The following is a 22905-nucleotide window of genomic DNA, read 5'->3' as shown; positions in this document are numbered from 1 at the left end:
TCCTAATGGTGTTGGTGATTCTCTTCCTGTTGTTACTCCATTATACTCCATTCTGTAAGTTAAAGGCAAATATCTTCTCTTCTTCGGCAATCCTTCATTTCGAGGATGATTGTTCCCTAACCTTGCAATATATAAGTGCAAGTGGGTATATATAGACTTATGGTTTTGTTTTTATCCCCCCCGTCCTCAGTTGAGCTCTCTTGATCCTTTGATACTTTCACCGTGACAATATGCTCAGTTGATACCATTGGTAGGCTTGTAGTTCAGGCCACTGTGTTGTAATGCACCCCAGCTGATTTTATTCATAGCTGCCATTATTGAGAATGAATATTAAACCTGTGGTAAAGCCATGATCAGCCAGGACCCCCTGTTGTAAACATGACTACAAGTAAGATTAATAATATATAAGCGTAAAGATTTTATTCTGTTAAAGTATAAACCGACAAACAACAGTTTTTGCACTGGTTGAAGCAGTTCTTTTGAGGTCCTGCAGAGAATTTGCGCAGTTGTAGAATATGTCTCATTAAATGACTTATGCCTTGTGAATTATTAAGACATTAAGATAATACATTTTCTTTTTTAATGGGCTAGATTGAAAGGCACTTTTCACTATGTATTGGCTCTGCTGTCAAGTCGTCATTAGAAATTAATCTTCTGTTTTTGCTGTTTGGTGACTGAAATGCTCACTGATGAAAGATTATTCAGGAAGGATGTGAAGTGAAGTGCTGGCATTCTCCTGCAAAGCTTTTATCTTGATGCAAGAAATCATTCGTGTTGTTGTGCTCAAGCATAAGGTACAATACATGTAGTTATCCAATGAGAAAGTGATTTTCCATCGTATTCTTCATTTAATCAGTTTTGTAATCTCATGGTCTCCATGCAACTCCCTCTTGGCAAAATGGGTAACTGCATTGGCCACCGTTTTCTGCACAATTCCTAGCTCTATGACTTATGGCCTTCAGTGAAGATCCAACACCATGCAGATGCAGTTAACAAACTGATGGGAGATATCAAAGTCTCTGAGAATCCAATTGTCATATAGTAAGTTTGTCAGTCTTCTTACTACTTTGTGATTGTACCTTCCTCCAGCTCCCCATTGGACTGTTTCCTTCATCAATAACCCTGCACTGCTTGATCTGCCAAAATAGAGGTTGAACCCTCCATCATTACACCTCTCAGACCCATTGGTTGAAGGCTCAATGTTCTACTAGTTGTCCTTGACTGTCCTAGACCCTTGCTGTGCTGGTTGAGCTTTGTTGCCCTGTAAATAGAGACATGGCACCGTAATGTTGGAACTGTAAAGATCAACTGTGCATTTAGAAACTCCCAAGTTTAGGTGTACGTGAGTGAGCTCTGCTTCATAAATAATGAATGCATATTGGATGCATTTGTTTTGGCAGGAAAGATATGGTGAGACAGTATAAAATAAAGGGAGAGCCTGTAAAGGAGGTGCAGGAACAGAGGGACCTCAGTGTGCACGTACATAGGTCATTGAAGATGGCAGGGCATGTTGCGAGAGCAGTTAATAAAGCATATAGTATCTTAGGCTTTATTAATCGGGGCATTGAGTATAAGAGGAGGTCATGTTAAACTTGTACAAGACACTAGTTAGGCCTCAGATGGAGCACTGTGTCCAGTTCTGGGCACCGTACTTAAGGCAGGATGTGAAAGCATTGGAGAGAGTACAGAAGAGATTCACAAGAATGATTCCCAGGATGAAGAGCTGTAGCATTGAGGATAGAATGGAAGTCTGAGAGGAGACTTGATAGAGGTATTCAAGATCTTGAGTGGTATGGACAGGGTAAATAGTGAGAAACTGTTCCCACTCAAGGGATTGTCAAGAACTATAGAGCACGGATTCAAAATAATTGGCAAAAGGAGTAAATGTGGTATGAGAAAAAGATTTTTTACCCAGAGGGTGGTTGGAGTCTGGAACAAACTTCCTGGATGGGTGTTGGAGGCAGGTTCGATCGAGGTATTCAACAGGGAGGCTAGATTGCTATCTGAAAAGAGAGAATGTGCAAGGTTATGGGGATAAGGCAGGGGAATGGGACTAGGTGGAATGCTGTTTGAAAGCCAGTGCAGGCTTGATAGACCGAATGGCCTCTTTCTGCCCTGCAAAGATACTGTGTGGTGTATCCATATTTTATGCACACCAATAAACTGAGTTGTAAAATTCCATTAACATATCCTATGTTTCACTATTTTTGAAATACTTAGTGTAAGCTGCAATTTTTAAGGACATCTTTCAGAGAAACTGGCAGGAATGAATTACCTAAGACAGAGAGGATGCTTTATTTTTAACAGTAGTGCATCTGCCACATTCTGTTGAACAGATAGCTTAGCCAAGTGTTCATTATTCATGTGTGAGACTTAACAATGAATACCAACCAGCTGTTCAATCACAGGGGCATCATGTCTAAACCCTTCCTGTCTTGACTGAACATCCACTGGGCCTTTATCCATAACAAGCAGCATAGACTCAAGATTATCACTACAAGAATGAAAATGGAAGTTAGAAATTGTTTTTTTTCCAAGTCTAGATAATTAGAATATGGAATACTTTAGCATAGTTGGTTATTTAGGTAGAAACTACAACATCACTTAAAAGTAAATGCAAGCATTTGAAAAGGAAAACATAAAACAATAAAGGGAAAGGGGCTAGAGAATATTGCACCAGTTGAAGAAGTGGAACTCGTACAATAGAATGTCTGCCTCTAATGTGATTTCTATGATTCCTGCTATTTGGATTTGGCATTGCATAATCTGTAGCTCCAATGTAATGCTCAACCTAATGAGTGATGAGGCTATCTGTAAAATGCACTGGGGTTATTCTATTCTTTTGACTCTTTATGCATTTGCATGAAAGCTAAAGCTGAAGAGTATAAAGGAGGGGCGCAATACCTGTCTACAACCAATGCTGCAGCTTAACCCTGTATCTGCAGTTTTAGTGAATGCTTATTTTTTTATAGGTTTCATTCTTATTTTACTATGGAGGCTCTTGACTGTCTCCTTAGCCAAGCCCTCCTTTGTGTCCTGCTCTGAAGTACCCTATTTGCTACAATTTGATCTTTTCACTGCATTTGCTCCATATTCGATTATATAAGAATATAAGAAATAGGAACAGGACTTGGCCATTCAGTCCTTCAAGCCTGCTCTGTCACTCATGGAGATCGTGGCTGATTGTCTACCTCAATTCTACCTTCTTGCACTATCCCCATATCCGTGTTTTCCCAAAACAATGGTAAAATACCGTGCATGCTGGAAATCTGAAATAAAAACAGAAAATGCTGGAAATACTCAGCATGTCTGACAGCATCTGTACAGAGAGAAACAGAGTTAACTGTTCTGTGGATTAGCTCATGGCTTAATCTATACTGGGAAGGTTTCCCTTTATTCATGAGTAACTTAGGCCTGACTCGCGTAGGTTTCATCAAACTACTTTATTTACACTATATTTACAATCTATATTAATGACTTGGATTCAGGGATAGAAGGTACTATAGCTAAATTTGCAGATGCCACCAAAATAGTTGGGAAAGTAAGTTGTAATGAAGAAATAAGAAATATACAAATGATTTTGGATAGGTTAGGTGAATGGGCCAAAATTTGGCAGATGGAGTTTAACGTGGAAAAGTGTGAGGTTTTCCATTTTGGTCGGAAGAGTAAAAAGGCGACCTTATTTAAATGGAGAGAAACTTCAGAATGCTTCAGTGCAGAGAGATCTGGGTGTCCTCGTGCATGAATCACTGAAAGCTAGTATACAGGTACAGCAAGTAATAAGGAAGGCAAATGGAATTTTGGCACTTATTGCTAAAGGAATAGAGTATAAAAATAGGGAAATGTCGTTGCAACTGTACAAGGTATTGGTGAGATCGCACCTGGAGTACTGTGCACAGTTTTGGTCCCCTTACTTGAGGAAGGATGTAATTGCATTGGAGACGGTTCAGAGGAGGTTCACTAGATTGATTCCAGAGATGTGGGGCTTGTCTTACGAGGAGAGATTGAGCAGTTTAGGCCGATATTCGCTAGAGTTTAGAAGGATGAGAGGAGATCTAATTGAGGTATATAAGATGCTAAAGGGGATAGACAAAGTTAGACGTGGAGCGGATGTTTCCCCTTGTGGGTCATTCTAGAATGAGAGGCCATAGTTTTTGGCTAAGGGGTGGTATATTTAAATCAGAGATGAGGAGGAATTAAAAACAAAAAACTGCGGATGCTGGAAATCCAAAACAAAAATAGAATTACCTGGAAAACTCAGCAGGTCTGGCAGCATCGGCGGAGAAGAAAAAAGTTGACGTTTCGAGTCCTCATGACCCTTCAGCAGAACTGAGTAACATTAGGAGAGGAGTGAAATATAAGCTGGTTTAAGGTGGGGGGTGGGTGTTGTGGTTGTAGGGACAAGCAAGCAGTGATAGGAGCAGATAATCAAAAGATGTCACAGACAAAAGAACACAGAGGTGTTGAAGGTGGTGTTATTATCTAAACAAATGTGCTAATTAAGAATGGATGGCAGGACACACAAGGTACAGCTCTGGTGGGGGTGGGGTGGAATAAGACTAACCGGGCATAAAAGGTATAGATTTAAAAATAATGGAAATAGGTGGGAAAAGAAAAATCTATGTAAATTATTGGAAAAAACAAAAGGGAGGAGGAAGAAACGGAAAGGGGGTGGGGATGGAGGAGGGAGTTCAAGATCTAAAGTTGTTGAATTCAATATTCAGTTCAGAAATTGAATTCAACAACTTTAGATCTTGAACTCCCTGCTCCATCCCCCACCCCCTTTCCGTTTCTTCCTCCTCCCTTTTGTTTTTTTCCAATAATTTATATAGATTTTTCTTTTCCCACCTATTTCCATTATTTTTAAATCTATACCTTTTATGCCCGGTTAGTCTTATTCCACCCCACCCCCACTAGAGCTGTACCTTGTGCGTCCTGCCATCCATTCTTAATTAGCACATTTGTTTAGATAATATCACCACCTTCAACAACTCTTTGTTCCTTTGTCTGTGACATCTTTTGATTATCTGCTCCTATCACTGCCTGCTTGGCCCTACAACCACACCTCCCCCCACCCCCCCCACTTATCTCTCTCTCTCTTTCTCCCCCCCCAACCTTAAACCAGCTTATATTTCACCCCTCTCCTAATTTCACTCAGTTCTGTTGAAGGGTCATGAGGACTCGAAACGTCAACTTTTTTCTTCTCCGCCGATGCTGCCAGACCTGATGAGGAGGAATTACTTTTCTCAAAGGGTTGTGAATCTGTGGAATTCACTACCACAGAGTGCAGTGGATGCCAGGACGCTGAATTAATTTAAGGAGGAGATAGATTCTTAATTAGTAATGGGTTGAAAGGTTATGGGGAGAGGGCGGGAAATTGGAGTTGAGGCCAAAATGAGATCAGCCATGATCGTATTGAATGGCAGGGCAGGCTCGAGGGGCTGAACTGCCTACTCCTGCTCCTAGTTCTTATGTATATAAATAAGATACTAGGTAAGCACATCTCTCTTGTGTGCAGAATATTCTGTCTTCTTTATCGACTCTCTAGCACATGACTGCTGATGTCACTGTTGCACCATGATACACATCACTATGTCATTAGCATAATTATTAACCCAGATGCTCTGTACTCCTTGGACCACTGTTTATTAGCATAACTATATTTCTGTTTTTTTTTCAGATGGACCCTGTAGAAATTGTCTCGTATAATACACATAAAGCAAGTGATTCCACCCAGTCCCATACTGTGGGACTCATACTGTGACAACCTGTGACAAATCCTGTTGCTCTTAAGCAGCAATTGAAAGATTTCCCCATGAGTAGTGTGAAATCAGCAGGACCAATGCTAATTGGCTGACTTTTGTCAAAAGTGGAGATTGACTGACTGTTTCTTTCTAAGCAGCTTTTGCTATCGTTTTCAATTATGAGGAAAATTAGCATTGCAGGGTTTGATTGTATTGTAAACACAATGGGGCAGTTTCCAGATGATTCTGTCACATGTGTAGTGACAAAGTACACAGGGGTACTGTTGGTACACTGATAAGGCAGGGGAATGGGTCTAGGTGGAAAGCTGTTTGAAAGCCAGTGCAGGCTTGATAGACCGAATGGCCTCTTTCTGCCCTGTAATGATACTGTGTGGTGTATCCATATTTTATGCACACCAATAAACTGAGTTGTAAAATTCCATTAACATATCCTATGTTTCACTATTTTTGGAATATTTTGGTTAAACCACAATTTTTAAGGACATCTATCAGAGAAACTGGCAGGAATGAATTACCTAAGATAGAGAGGATGCTTTATTTTTAACAGTAGTGCATCTGCCACATTCTGTTGAACAGAGTAGCTTGGCCAAGTGTTCATTATTCATGTGTGAGACTTAACAATGAATGCCAACCAGCTGTTCAATCACAGGGGCATCATGTCTAAACCCTGTCCTGTCTTGACTGAACATCCACTGGGCCTTTATCCATAACAAGCAGCATAGACTCAAGATTATCACTACAATACTGAAAATGGAAGTTAGAAATTGTTTTTTTTTTCCAAGTCTAGATTATTAGAATATGGAATACTTTAGCATAGTTGGTTATTTAGGTAGAAACTACAACATCACTTAAAAGTAAATGCAAGCATTTAAAGTAAATGAAAACATAAAACAATAAAGGGAAAGGGGCTAGAGAATATTGCACCAGTTGAAGAAGTGGAACTCGTACAATAGAATGTCTGCCTCTAATGTGATTTCTATGATTCCTGCTATTTGGATTTGGCATTGCATAATCTGTAGCTCCAATGTAATGCTCAACCTAATGAGTGATGAGGCTATCTGTAAAATGCACTGGGGTTATTCTATTCTTTTGACTCTTTATGCATTTGCATGAAAGCTAAAGCTGAAGAGTATAAAGGAGGTGCGCAATACCTGTCTACAACCAATGCTGCAGCTTAACCCTGTACCTGCAGTTTTAGTGAATGCTTATTTTTTTATAGGTTTCATTCTTATTTTATTATGGAGGCTCTTGACTGTCTCCTCAGCCAAGCCCTCCTTTGTGTCCTGCTCTGAAGTACCCTATTTGCTGCAATTTGATCTTTTCACTGCATTTGCTCCATATTCGATTATATAAGAATATAAGAAATAGGAACAGGACTTGGCCATTCAGTCCTTCAAGCCTGCTCTGTCATGGAGATCGTGGCTGATTGTCTACCTCAATTCCACCTTCTTGCACTATCCCCATATCCGTGTTTTCCCAAAACAATGGTAAAATACCGTGCATGCTGGAAATCTGAAATAAAAACAGAAAATGCTGGAAATACTCAGCATGTCTGACAGCATCTGTACAGAGAGAAACAGAGTTAACTGTTCTGTGGATTATCTCATGGCTTAATCTATACTGGGAAGGTTTCCCTTTATTCATGAGTAACTTAGGCCTGACTCGGGTAAGTTTCATCAAACTACTTTATTTACACTATATTTACAATCTATATTAATGACTTGGATTCAGGGATAGAAGGTACTATAGCTAAATTTGCAGATGCCACCAAAATAGTTGGGAAAGTAAGTTGTAATGAAGAAATAAGAAATATACAAATGATTTTGGACAGGTTAGGTGAATGGGCCAAAATTTGGCAGATGGAGTTTAACGTGGAAAAGTGTGAGGTTTTCCATTTTGGTCGGAAGAATAAAAAGGCGACCTTATTTAAATGGAGAGAAACTTCAGAATGCTTCAGTGCAGAGCGATCTGGGTATCCTCGTGCATGAATCACTGAAAGCTAGTATACAGGTACAGCAAGTAATAAGGAAGGCAAATGGAATTTTGGCATTTATTGCTAAAGGAATAGAGTATAAAAATAGGGAAATGTCGTTGCAACTGTACAAGGTATTGGTGAGATCGCACCTGGAGTACTGTGCACAGTTTTGGTCCCCTTACTTGAGGAAGGATGTAATTGCATTGGAGACGGTTCAGAGGAGGTTCACTAGATTGATTCCAGAGATGTGGGGCTTCTCTTATGAAGTGAGATTGAGCAGTTTAGGCCGATATTCGCTAGAGTTTAGAAGGATGAGAGGAGATCTAATTGAGATATATAAGATGCTAAAGGGGATAGACAAAGTAGACATGAAGCAGATGTTTCCCCTTGTGGGTCATTCTAGAATGAGAGGCCATAGTTTTAGGTTAAGGGGTGGTAGATTTAAATCAGAGATGAGGAGGAATTACTTTTCTGAAAGGGTCGTGAATCTGTGGAACTCAGAGTGCAGTGGATGCCAGGACGCTGAATTAATTTAAGGAGGAGATAGACAAATTCTTAATTAGTAATGGGTTGAAAGGTTAAGGGGAGAGGACGGGAAATTGGAGTTGAGGCCAAAATGAGATCAGCCATGATCGTATTGAATGGCGGGGCAGTCTCGAGGGGCTGAATTGCCTACTCCTGCTCCTAGTTCTTATGTATACAAATAAGATACTAGGTAATCACATCTCTCTTGTGTGCAGAATATTCCATCTTCTCTATCGACTCTCTAGCACATGACTGCTGATGTCACTGTTGCACCATGATACACATCACTATCTTAATAGCATAGTTATTAACCCAGATGCTCTGTACTCCTTGGACCTCTATTTATTAGCATGACTCCATTTCTGTTTTTGTTTTTTTTGCAGTTGGACCCTGTAGAAATTGTCTCATACAATGTACATAAAGCAAGTGATTTGTCATACTGTGACAACCTGTGACAAATCCTGTTGCTCTTAAGCAGCAATTGAAAGATTTCCCCATGAGTAGTGTGAAATCAGCAGGACCAATGATAATTGGCTGACTTTTGTCAAAAGTGGAGATTGGCTGACTGTTTCTTTCTATGGCTTTTGCTATCGTTTTTAATTATGAGGAAAATCAGCATTGCAGGGTTTGATTGTGTTGTAAACACAATGGGGCAGTTTCCAGATGATTCTGTCACTTGTGTAGCGACAAAGTACACAGGGGTACTGTTGGTTCACTGCTGAAACCCGACGGTACAGATCTATTACTGGCCCGGTTATAATGGTATTGAAAGTAATGCATTAGGACAGAGTCAGGACAATATGAGGTTGATCCACTTTATGGAACGTACCTTTAATAGAGTTGCTGCAGACACCTTCTATGTCCACAATTCTCTGGACTTGCCCACAATTTTCCTCACAACTGCTCTGTGACTTTTGACTCTTGTTACAGCCTTCGCTTTCTTTAGTTAAACCTTAACTGTTTGTCTCACCATGTTCAGGGTGGATAAAAATGAATGATGAATATTTTGATATTTAAAAATAAATAGACTCCACTTCAGCATCACCTGTTGTAATGTTCTGCCCTCCATCATAAATCAACAGATATGTTTTAGGACATGTTTTAAGTTACTTTTTATTGTCGTTTTTGGATGCAGCATACATCAAGATGAAAACAAGTAAGCCTTCCATGTGAATCAAAGTAAAATATCAGAACACTTTGGAGTAGATTTTTCTTGTCTGCCAGTTGTTCTCAAATCAGATGAGTGTTGTCCCTTTTGGGTGCTCTTGATGTGATTGCTACCTGGTTGCCTGGCTGCAGTTCTGGGTTGGGCCAATTTGCACAGTAATAGGTAAATGGGATTTCCACCTTTGATTCACTGCTTGTCTGAAACTGGGGGTGGGAAGTACTGTAAATTGTTGGGTCTATAATGGAGCTCTACTTGTGCAGCTATTTCTGAAACCATCTCCATTCACAAAATGCAGCCCTGGCTTTCTTAATAATTTCTTTTTAAAAAAACACCTGCCCAAGCTAAATAGAAATTGTAGATCCTCCAATTGAAAGGCACAGATTTTGCCTAGTGCCAAATTTAAATTTCTTCAGAGACATCTGTCCAGCGTTTTCCCCGTAAAATATTGCGGAAGGCATTGTAACATCACTCCACCTTATTTAAATGCTCTTGCCTTGTTTCATCAGTAGCTTCCCATCCACAACCATTTGACCACCCCCACCCCCACAAAGAATTTGTTTCTTGTAAAGCTGTGGAGACCTAGTGTTCCAGGTCTTGCACCTCTATTTAATGCCTAGAACATGCCAGGAACAGGCATAGGCGGGACACATTGCCAACATGAAAATGGACTGAATGGTGTATGTTCTCAGTCAGTTCGATTATGCAGATACTTTATGGGGGTAACTTTAACCTAACTCGCTAAGTGGGAATCCCATGGGATTGAGCAGAATGTTAGTTAAGGACTCGTCAGTATTGCTCTCCATTGTCATCAACATAAAGTTGCATCCATTGTCGTCACTTTCCTGACTGGCAGGTTAGGTTAAAATCAACCTCCTTCAATTTAGCCAGACCTGTGTTTGGATGAAGTTCAGAGAGATTTCAAGAGACCTGTGCACACTGTAGTGAATTTCTATGGAGCAGCAAACAGTACACAAATAGAACACTGAGCTGGATTGCCAAAAACAGTAGAATACAAGCCATAAGAAGTCATGCTCAAATTGTGTAGTGCTCTGGTCAAACCATATCTTGAGTACTGCATTCGGTTTTGGTCACCAAGACATTTAAATCCTTCAGGTGTGGGTGTTTATTTCTCCTTCATTTTGCAACACATGGTTATTTTACTTTTAAGCAGTTAATATTTAGGAAACCTCAGAAAACTGAGTCCAATCCTGACATAGAGCATCACAAGTTGTTCCATTTGACCTGATAGCAAGTAGCACCATCTGTTTTCAGTAATCGGTTTGGATAGTGCTGAAATTTTAGAACTTTGTGTAAGTGAAAATGTGTATCTGTGTGTTCTTTTGTCAGATTGAGACTGAGCACAAGAATGCAGGGATTCTATTGTATAACGGTATAGCATGAACATTTATAGACAGTCCCTTCACAATCAATATCAATTAAGCAGAACCAACAAACAAGAACATGACTGGAGTTTGTTAAATATAGTTTGTAAGTAGAGATTTAACTGCTATATGTTAATCTGTTTTAAACTTCAACTCTTTTCATTCAGGTTGGATTTTAGTGAACTGTAAAACAAGGTTCTGAACATGTGAAAATGATGGATGGACCCGAGTATCTGTTCCATCAAACTTGTCATATACCATGGTGCAACTCAATACCATGAGCCACATTAGGCCCTCACCTTCAGGGTATTGCATGGGAGAGTCAAAGAAAAGAAAATTCCAGGTCATTTCAGAATCTGGGAAATTTCTCTCCAAACCCTGAAGGTGATCAAACAAGTTTCAGAAGGTCACAATGCCATTGGCACACATTACTTAATACCCCACCTACATTTTGTGTACTGTGATATCAGCTACAGTTAGGAACTTGTTCAGTTCTTTTTGAACACTTGCAGTGAATTCACTGCACAAACCAGCTACTTATTTAAAAATGTGATGGCTCTTTGAAGGAAAAAAACCTCCTGATGCTTAACCTAGTTCTATGCTCACATGTAGGCTGCCCTGGTCCTCAGTAACCTATCTAACTCCATGAACTAAATCTAAATCTTTCATAAGAACTATCCATGTTGCTTATCTGTGTTGTCCTTAGTTTGATGAAGGATTTCATTTTCGGCTCCCCACATGGAGCCAGTTACACGGCTAAATTTGTATGCTGTGACCTGGTGTGCTGAACAAAATAACTTGCATTTGCAATGGTGCCTTATGTCCCCGGGATTACTTTTGAAGTGCTATCAGCAATTTATTGACAGCAGGGAATAACATCAAGAAACGAATGAATGGTCAGAGATGAGCTGTTTTCATGGTGTTGATCATGTTTGATCATGGGTGTTTCCAAAATCTAGAAATGTTTGTATTCATCTCACTCTGGGATTCAAGGACACAGGCTTGTGAAGACAGCCAAATGCAGAAATTCACAAGGGCAGAAGCATTGCATGTTTAGAATGGACAAATAAAAGAGATAGACTAGGCTATCGTTATTGTAATGGAAAAAGCTCTGTCCTGCTTCATATCACATAGAATTACATAGAATTTACAGCTTAGAAAGGCTATTTGACCCAACTGGTCCTTTATTTGCTCCACATGAGCCACCTCCCATGCTTTTTCATCCATGCCTATGAGCAGAGCCTTCTAATCTGTTCTATATCGTATATATCTAGCTTCCCCTTTTAAGGTGTCCTGAGCTCAGGATTCTCAAAATCTAGCCCGACACTCCATTGCAGTACTGAGGTAGTGCTGCACTGTCTGAGGTGGTGTCGTTCAGATGAGATTTTAAACTGAGACCCCATTTGCCCACTCAGGTTGTATTTTATTGATTCATTCAGGGGATGTGGGCATTGCTGGATAGGCCAGCAGTTATTGCCCATCTCTAATTCAAAAGATGGTGGTGAGCCACTGCCTTGAAATGCTGCAGTCCATGTGGTGTAGGTACACGCACAGTGCTGTTAGGAAGGGAGTTCCAGGATTTTAACTCAGTGACAGTGAAGAAACAGTGATATAGTTCTAATTCAGGATGGTGGATGATTTGGAGTTGAACTTTCAGGTGGTAGTATTCCCATGCATCTATTGCCCTTGTCCTTCTAGGCGATAGAGGTCGTGGATTTGGAAACTGCTGTCTAAGGAGGCTTGGTGAATTTTTACAGTGCGTCTTGTAGGTGGTACACACTGCTGCCATTGTTTGTTGGTGGTGGAGGTGGGGGGTGAATGTTTGTGGAAGGGGTGCCAATCAAGCGGGCTGCTTTGTCCTGGATGGTGTCAAGCTTCTTGAGTGTTGTTGGCGCTGCACTGATCCATGCAAGTGAAGAGTATTCCATCACACTCCTGACTTGTGCTTTATGAATGGTGGATCAGCTTTGGGGAGATAGGACATGAGTTACTCTCCACAGAATTCCTCACCTCTTGTAGCTACAGTATTTATATGCTGGCCCAGTTCAATTTCTGGTTAGTGGTAACCCAGGATGTTGATAGTGGGGATTCAGCGATGGTAATGTCAATGAATGCCAAGGGAGATGGTTAGATTCTCTTGTTGGAGATGGTCAATGCCTGGCGCTTGTGTGGCATGAATGTTACCTGCTACTTAGCCCAAGCCAGAATTGTCCAGGTCTCGGTGCATATGGACATGGGCTGCTTCAGTATTTGAGGAGATGAGAGTGGTGCTGTGCATCGTGCAATCATCAGCAAACATTTCCACTTCTGACCTTATGATGGAAGGAAGGTCATTGATGAAGAGCTGAAGATGGTTGGCCCTGGGACACTACCCTGAGGGACTCCTGCAGTGATTTCCTGGTTCTCAGATGATTACTCTCTAACAACCACAACCATCTTTGTGCTAGGTATGAATCCAACCAGGTTGATGTAAAAGAACCTCTGGCTGCACTTGAAGAACAACAGCTAAATTCTCTAAGTATCCAAGCCAATATTTATTCCTCAACCAACCTCACCATAAAACAAATTATCATTACCTGATTGCTGTTTGTGGAATCTTGCTATGCACAACTTGGCTGCTGTGTTGCCCTACATTTTAAGAATGACTACATTATAATGTGCTTGGGATGTCTTGAGGTTGTGAAAGGCGCTATATAAATACAAAACCTTTTTGCACCCATTTTCCGGATGATGACTCAAGTAAAATCCTATGTTCTGTGGTGTTTTCTTCTTATTGAATAATAACTGAATAGGATTTGGTGAGTATTATGCACATGATGTGCAATTGACCTGGTTTAGAAATATGCCAATTGAAGGTTGGACATTTTAAATCATTCATATAATGTGTCTTAAACTATCTATTTCATTTAGTTTAAGTTCTAATCAGCTTTTTGTTCTGTTCTGAAAGTAGATGTTACACGTAGCCAATGGAAGCCATTCTTCAGTATAAAAAACTGAAACAATGATCCCACTTGTTTATTCCATGTGTTGATTGAGTTATTTTGCTCTTTTTCCTTTTTTCAGATGGGATTCACAGCGTGACAGCACAGTGTGTGCTGAGAGTAATTGTCATTACAGAGGAGATGCTGTCCAATAGTATCACGGTGCGTCTGGAGAACATGTCACAGGAACGCTTCCTGTCTCCTTTGCTGACTCGCTTTGTGGAGGGTCTGGCGGCAGTCTTGTCTGCCTCCAAGGAGGACATCTTCGTTTTCAACATACAGAATGACACTGATGTCAGCGGCAGCATCCTGAACGTGAGTTTTTCTGCCCTGGTTCCAGGCGGGAGCCAGAGCCAGTTCTTCTCCTCCAAGGAGCTTCAAGAACAGCTGTACATGAGCCGGATGCTGCTAACCTCAGTTTCCATGCTGGAGGTCCTGCCGTTTGATGACAATGTCTGCCTGCGGGAACCCTGTGAAAACTACATGAAATGCATTTCAGTGCTGAAGTTCGACAGTTCTTCTGCGTTCGTCGCTTCGGAGTCCATGCTCTTCCGGCCCATCCATCCCATCACAGGCCTCCGCTGTCGCTGCCCACCAGGATTTACTGGAGATTACTGTGAGACTGAGATCAACCTTTGCTATTCGAATCCCTGCCAGAATTCTGGAGTGTGCAGCCGCAGAGAGGGCGGGTACACGTGTGTGTGCCGTGAGGAGTTCACAGGTTTGTAAAACTAGAAATATTATGTTTCATCATGAAGCAGTTTAATTTTTTAATTAAGGGGTGCCAAACTAGATAGAGGCGTGTCTTGGTTTTAAAACTGATTTATTAACAACACAGTTGCACAAGTTTTAATCTCTCCGAAATATTCCAGAAGACATTCTTTTTCAAGTCACCTTGTCTTTAAAGAAGAATTGCTAGTCCTATAAAATGACAGTAGCTTCTCAACACACAGAGAATAGATCTGTTGGCAGTTTCACCACTCCCTGCATTGCCTTCAGTGCTGCTTATCTTAACTGCAAGAATTGTAATGTACATTCTTGGCCAATGCAGCATTCTTATTGCCTGCCATTGAATCATGTGAGCAAATGCAACTTCACAATATCAGAGTGTCCTCCCACCTCTGCCTTAGTTTCTATTGCAGGTGTGTAGTTGGTACCAAGTTGAAGGAGTGACTGGCTATCTTGACTGCCCCTCAAGGACTAGCTGCTCCCCAACTGCTACCTCTATTCATATGCAGAATCGTCAGCTAGCTTGAGAAAAGTGCGTTGTCTACACAGTGGCACACTGTATTGTGCTTGACCCATGTCAATAGTAATGATACTATTTTATGGACCTATTGAGACCAATTCAGCCTTGTGAGTTGTACAGATCAGGCTTTTATCTGTTGGTAATTGGAGGCCTGTTGCCTTTGAGAAGTGCAGTGGACATTAGCTCCCGGAATGGTCTGAAATTTAGCATTCTCACATAACAAACATTGAACTTCCCCCATCTGTGACATAACACCAGCATTCATTGGTTTTGGTTAGTTTTTTTTTCACTTTAACGATTCTTACTTCAAGATGTCCTGTGTGACTTTTGTATTAATTTGATTTCAATTTCTCGAAGGGAGAAAAAAGACAAGTTCTCCTTTGCATCCTTTTCTATTGTTCCAGTTTTATTTGTATATGCCTTCCAGTTACTTATTATATTCTTGGGTTTTAAATTATTTTGGAATTGGGTGCTTTGACATTCTAAAGTTCATGCATTTGTTTTTCTGGAGCTGAAATAACTGCAATAGCATTTGCAATTCTTGTGTTTATTGTATGGCTGAATTGCCAATTTCTGCAGCATTCTTGACATTAAATTCTTTACTTAATTTGTATGTGTAGAAAGGAACAAAACACCTCTGGGTCACCTCGATCTTCACCTCCTTCCTTTTATTTGGCTGAAAAGGCCTATTATAGATTGGTTCCGGGGATTACCTGTATTTTATAATGAGGTCCCAAGAGAAATCAACAATTCCACCTCCATCTTAGGCATTTCTCAATTAAATTCTTGGTCCAGTATAATACAGAATTTCTATATTGGAAGTGAGAGTTGGAGGTTAGGGCTGTTGTCAAAGGAAGCAAATGACTGAGCTATAAGAACCATAAGTAGGTGTTGTCTCAGTTTAGGTACAAGCTCAAGAAGTCTAGCTACATGAAGAAGAGTTTCTGCCCCTCTTTGTTTTATAGTCCTTTTTAAAAATAAATATGTTTTGTTATCCAGCCCTTGGATCTCTTCTGTGTTAAGACTCACTCACAAGCTAAGAGCTAATTACCATCCATTCCCAACTGCCTACTAGGATTTCTGAGAGCAATTCACTATCACTGTTTGGGCATAGTGACATATTGGAGTTATGTAGCGTCTGTTCTGGGGCCCTTGCTCTTCATTAATCATAATTGGTGTAGGTGGATGGTAAACCTAGTAACATCACAATTTTTAATGATACCAAATCATATGGACAGATGACAAATAAGGAATTACACAGCATTCAAAAGTATCTGGTTCAATAAAGAAAATGGGCTACTGAATGGCAGATGGATCTTAACAGAGATAGATGTGATGTAAAGTATATGACATTGGGAATTAGCAACCATGTGTACATGGTAAAGTGGTCCTATTATCAAACGGTGCCAGTTATTTGTGAGATTAGACAAACCCAGTCACACAGGGATGCTTCATCAGTGCTTCCCTTTAAAGGGAGGGGACTGCGACACATCGTGGAGCTGATATCAGCAAAACAAAAATATTTAAAACTGTAAGTTTAGGAGAAATCAAAGCAAAGGTTACAGGTGACACTCGCTGGCCTGAGGAGACACTACAAGAACCACCGCATGTGAACCACAGTATAGATAGGCAGCCATGATGAACTTTGTGGTGGGGTTCAATAGTAGGATAAAACCAACTCATTAAGATATAGTAAGCACCTCTCCTCAAACTGGTTTTAAACAAAATACACTGTCAAAAATGGAAGTAAAATAACAAAGTTAAAACAAAATGGTAAAAAAATCTGTTGAAGCCAAAATAAAAATTCTGTGTGGCGTTCAGTGGTCAAGCAAGACATTCAGTGATCACAAATAATCCTGTTTTGTAGTAGATCAACAGCACTAAGGATGATATAAGTGCTTTCAAGACCCAACCAAACTGATTTTATGAAACAAGCGGACCAAGTGACTGACTGACACAACCTTCAAAACCCATTAGATGGCTGGCAACATGGAAGTGATTCAGATTGAGGCATTAGCAAGGAAATGCCCAGCTGTGCCTCCAGACACCATCCACACCCACAAGTAATGCAGCATATCTGATGGGAGGTGAAGGGACTGGCCTTAATGTTGCAGCTGACCATTAGTCAGCTACAAGTGTCTTTATAACAGATGGCACAGCTGTGCCCCTGGATCTATGTTGAACCAGAGGTCAATTGTGCATGACCACTGTCAGGATTGTGTACTTGTTGCTGTAAAAATGGGTGGGAAGGTACATGAGGCTGAGCAAAGTCTGCCTTTCATGCCACCTGACATCCCTTTATTGCTGGCCTTCCTTCTCATACTAGATTACATCTCAGTGATTTCATTTGGACACCTGCACAATTCTTTGGAGTTTAAACTCTCTTATGAAAACAGGAAATTCAAGTTCCCACTGACCTCAGAGTTCCTGCGCATAAGCCGTCTGGGAGCAGGCTGCAAATGCGTGATTCTGCATTCTTAAGCTTCTTTGGGTGGAGGACTGGTCCAGCACACCTGTGCATGAAGAAAAACGGTGTGAAAAACAGGGGACAGGGAGAGGTCCCAAAGGGAGGGGGGACTGGGAGAGGTCCCAAAGGGAGGGGGGACAGGGAGAGGTCCAAAAGGGAGGGGGGACAGGGAGAGGTCCCAAAAGAACAGCCCCAGACAAGGGACAGGAAGAGGTCCAGTTAATTGAAAAGTAGGAAAAGGACTGAGGGTGGCAGACTTTAAGTGAAGAGGGCTCAGGATAAGTTCTGGAAATTGAAGCAAGCTGTGGAGAAGATCCATGGAGGCAGCAGAAGGTTGGTGACTCCGTGCTATGGGCTGTTGGGGAAAGGTACCCCTTTGGCGCAGTAGCATTCTGCTTGGTGTGGCCAAAGAGCTGAAATTGTGCTTGTGAGTTGGCATTTCACTGCATACTTGGGAATCCAGGGGAATGGAATCTTGGGAGGTGAGACTGAAACCTTGCGAGGTGGGCTGTTGTTGATGCCGTCCGACTTGGAGCGACTTTTGGAGAGGATTCGAAAGCGAGAGAAAGTGAAGACTGGCATACCTCGTGAGACAGATAGAATTTCAGTCAGATTGGTTGACTTGCAATGTTTACTGATGTTTGGCTGCACTGTTGAGAAATCCATGGACTTTGTCTTGGTTGCATCTGCCATTCATTGCCCAGTGTGGTGTGTTTGATCACGGTTTTGCCTGTTAAATCAGATGTACCTCATATTTACACTGAATGTTAGAGGATAAGATAGATAATCAAAATTGTTTTACCTTTCTGACCTTGTATAGTAAAGTTGATTTTTGTTTGTTCAAAACTCGTGAAATCTTCACTGAGCAAGTGTGTTGAATCTCACACTTTGTCTACTTTAAACAAAGAATTATTTATTGGTCCCTAACTAAATCTTTGCAAAAACTTGGGGGTTTGATCAAGGAATAACAACTGTTATAGCAATCTACCAACCAATATGGAGTAATTGAGTGTCCAGGGCTACAATATTATGACTGTTTAATGGCACCCATTCAAAAAGTCCCATAGTAACATTGGGATGCGTTTATACAAAAAGATTCTTGAAAGATCTTTGTTATGCTCTGAGTCCATCTGAGGTGTATTTTGTATAAGTGTGTGCTATTGCTGCAATAGGGCTTTTAAAATGAACTTCCATAAACTGCATTCCTGGACAACCAATTGTGGAGATGGGTAGATGACTAATGCTACATCAACTTAACCTTTGAGAAATTATATGGATAGCAAAATTAAGTCACTGGGACCTAAACGTAATATAACTAATTGAGGACTGATGGGAGATTCAGATGCTAGTGTAAAATTTGACTGGAAAACGGATAGTGTGTTAAATGGGTAGAAGTCTCAGACAAAACTATTTGGAGAATCTACCATTGCATGTCATTACCCAAGGGCGATGTTTGAAACAGGAATCTAAATGAGAGTAAATGGATTTGTGAGAGGAGTGAGTCTGGGGAGCCAAATGGTCCTTTCTTATTTTGTGCTTCTTTATGCTTCTTGGTTAAAAATAAATTGTGTCAAAGTGCCCAGGTCACTTTTTATAATTGGCTGTTGGAGGAATGGCTAATAAAAAGTGTCCTGGAGTGTACACTAGTCAAGGAAAGTATCCAGTGACTGGTAGAGACCATGGACTGAATTTTTACCAGGCCTGTGGAGGCAGGTTAAGAGGCCGGGCTAGGAGCAAATTTGAAAATAGCACATTTGATCTGCTACCCAAAGCGTTGCCACCTCCGAATGATCTTGCAGGAGGCAAGGCCGACATGGTAAAGGCCACCCTCCTCGTAGCAACAGGTAGCCAATTAGGCCCTTTTGGGCCAATTTGGGAAATGTCGATGGTGTTGTTGGAATCTTCCCAATGACCTACAGTCCCGTTGCTGAGATCAGAGCCTAGCAGGTAACTGGAGGCGACCTCCTGCTGACAGGATGTGCTAATCTGCCAAGTTCCTCACCCCCACGTGAGGGGCGCCATTGACACCTCTCAATCCCCCCAGTACAGATGTGCTGGGATTCAAGAAGACCACAGCTACAGACACAAGCCATTCTGTGGAGGAGTTCCCCTCTGCACTGATGACCTGGCATATGGCCATGCATGATTTTTAATTTTTAGCTGTGTTGCGGAGAGCGCCTCCATTTTGAAGCCACAGCTATAGCCCTGCGACAGAAGCAGCTACTCAGAGCTTGGGGGGATGGTGGGGGACTGCTGTTGGTGGGTGAATAAAGCAGGTCTTGCCGGCCCCTTGGCCCACCGCCTCCAGTGCCCTTCAGGGCTTCGTGTGCATTGTGGGGCTCATTCACTGCCAATAAGATCCTGCTGGCATTCCAATTTTCCCCCAAGTGGCCAGTTACTTGCCCCTCATTGGCTATCCATCACTGCTGGGTGGGTAGCTGCTTCTACCACTTATCCAGCCAGCAAGATTGCCCGGGGAGGCAGGAACGCGTCAGGTGGTTGACCCGATGCGCTAATCTGCAAAGTTCCTCACCCCCACGTGCCTCAGAGCTGCCTGTTTCAGCAATTTTAAAATGCCGAGAGGCAAACATGATGTTTATATATGCAAGTAATTCGATTAGCCTGTGAAGATGAATTTAAAATTAACAAGCCTCGAGCAAGATTAGGGATTCAAAGACTTTTATTTCCCTCTTGCAGCAAAGTGATTATTTGGACCAGAATTTCTCAGCAGTTAATGCTGTGGCAATTAATGTTTTAGAAAGGTGCTTGGCAGATAATCTGGTTGAGGGTAGGTTGAGATTGATGATCAAAAAAAAGCCACGATGGTTTGGTTTCTGTGGTGCTGGAGTGGGATGGCAGTATTTTCCATGCAGGTCAATCAGGCAGCCTTGAGTAATGGAATAATGGGGATGCTGAATATACGCCCCATATAAGATGTTATTTGTTGTCCAGTTATTTTCAAATAACAATTGCCATTAGAAAGACAGCTTGTTTGCGTGTACACTTAACATCACTGGTCTTCACAGAGAGCAGAAACCAGGGGTAAGGGATAGAGGCGAGTGTTGTAAATACACAAACTGCTAACCCCTGCTGGATAAAGAATAATTCCTTTCCAAAACATATCCTTCAACGTGCACTGTGAATTTTGACAGCAGTTGATTCTTTATGAAAATATAATTCTGTACTTCACAGACAGTCCCCCTTCCTGTCCTCTCTTAACTGGAATCCCATGAGGAAGCCACTCTATTTACCTCCCTACCAAAAGTGCGGCAAGCATTTCCTTGCAACCCTGCAACTTAAGCAAAAATAGTACCTTTAATAATGCCAAAAAACTGGAAACTCATTTGATTTTCATGACATTATTATTTTAATATATCTTCAGAGTCCAAGTAACGCTCAGAATTGCAGCCAAGACATGTTAATTTGTTTGAATGCTGCTTCACCTCGAATGAATAACCATGTTCATTAGCAGTGATTCACTTTAAAATGAATACTGTCCACTGAATTTGTATAAGGCAGTACCTTTAATGTGCCTGAATGTGCTGAAAAGAGATTGGTGACAAGTCTGGCTGTTGATAGGCATCTGTTTGTCTTTCACAAAACGCTGGCAAGTAATTTCACATTTTGGCTTTGGTTTTTAAGCATGTATGTTATTGTGGCATAAGAATTTTTAATTTTGACAAGTTGCCATTTAATACAAGTCTGTTTTTGGGGTGAATTGTGATTTTCTTTTCAGTGTTTAAATATAAGCTCGTTGTGGCAGTATTTTCTGCCTTATTCCCTTTTCTTTGACTTTGTTCTTCATGCCTCCTGTTTGCATTGTGCTCACTCTTTTGAAGTGAATAATCAGGTCAGAATTATGCTACAGACAATGGAGCTTATCAATTCTGCTTAGCATCATTGCAGTAGCTGCATATATTTAACAAGCTGTGCAGAGGACTCCAAGAAGCTGAATGAGCTTGGAACAGGTGTGTTGTTTGCCCAATACGTGTGCAGACGTATGTATATACATATTCAAGTACAATTAGTGTGTAAGCTTTCAGCATCACAGCAAAATGGTTAGTGTTTTATAAATATACATTGCTTCTGTATCAGTGGTTGACAGTATTTATAAACTGTTAAGATAATTGAGTTTGTGATTGATGTTCTGCAGACTCCTTAATCATGCTAGCCATATGCACCTGAACTTGGAAATTAGAAATGCAATTTTAAAATTTACGGTTAATACTGAGGAAGACTGTGGCAGAATACAAGAGGACATAGTTAAAGTTACAGAATGAGTGTGTTAATGCCAAATGGATATCAATATAGGTAAATGTGGTGCATTTTGGTAAGAAGGTTACATATCCTTTGGAAACTAAGAGCTTAAATGGTGTAGACGAGCAAAGGAATCCGGGGGACAATTCAGAAATCATTAGAAGTAGCAATGCAAGACATAAACATTAAAATAAAGCACTGAGGTTCATTTTGAGAGGAATAGAATTGAAAAGTTAACTTGTGTAGAATTTTGGTTAGACAACAGAGTATTGTGTACAATTCCGGTCTCCATATTACAAAAAGGATATAGAAGGCAAAAGGAGGAGCACAACTGATTTGTAGGGATGCCACCAGAACTGAGGTTATAACTAAGCTGAAGCTCTTTTTCTACAAAAGAGAAAAGGTGAACAAATAGAAGTCTAACATTGTGAAGAGGTTTGATGAAATAGACCTAGACAAGATAGAACCATAGAAAAGTTACAGCACAGAAGGAGGCCATTCGGCCCATTTTGTCCATGCCAGCCCGAGGACACCCAGGTGCCCTTTCTAATCCCGGCTTCTTGCACCCGGCCCATAACCCTGCAGCTTACAGCACTTAAGGTGCAGATCCAGGTACTTTTTAAAAGAGTTTAGAGTTTCTGCCCCTACCACCAACTTGGGCAGTGAATTCCAGACACCATCGAATCCCCTATCTCACATGCGCACACTTACTCACCACTCTCTCTCACACACACCCTGCCCTCCCTCTTATTTGCCCACCCTCTCATCCTCACATATACTCACTCACCCACCCATCCTCCCGTTCACACACACACACACATACAAAGACAAACACTCACCCATCCCCTCTCATGCACAAACACTCACACTCGCCCATCATCTCACACACACACTCACTCATCCATCCCCCCTCTCTCACACATACACTCACCGATCCTTACACTCACGCGCGCACTTACCCATTCTGACTCACAGGCAGACACATGCCCTCCGCACCCATTATGTCTTTCTCTCACACACACACACACCCCCAACCTCTCACACATGCACTCGCACACACACACCCATCCTCGCACACATGCACTCAATCACCTATTCTATCTCTCTCACACACTCACTCACCCATCCTTTATCTC

At 41.2% G+C, this 22905-nt stretch overlaps 1 protein-coding gene across 1 annotated transcript in view; it reads left to right on the top strand.

Moving 5' to 3' along the window:
- Positions 1-22905, top strand: part of LOC121279976 (cadherin EGF LAG seven-pass G-type receptor 3-like) — a 642224-nt gene that overhangs the window by 25897 nt on the left and 593422 nt on the right. Inside the window, exon 2 of the mRNA XM_041191598.1 lies at positions 13879-14517. Within this exon, the coding sequence (XP_041047532.1) occupies positions 13879-14517 (639 nt within the window). The remainder of the gene's footprint in view (positions 1-13878; positions 14518-22905) is intronic.

The sequence above is a fragment of the Carcharodon carcharias genome, chromosome 7 (assembly GCF_017639515.1).
Source record: "Carcharodon carcharias isolate sCarCar2 chromosome 7, sCarCar2.pri, whole genome shotgun sequence".
In the NCBI taxonomy this organism is placed as follows: Eukaryota; Metazoa; Chordata; class Chondrichthyes; order Lamniformes; family Lamnidae; genus Carcharodon; species Carcharodon carcharias.
This window is presented reverse-complemented; position numbering and strand designations above follow the sequence as displayed.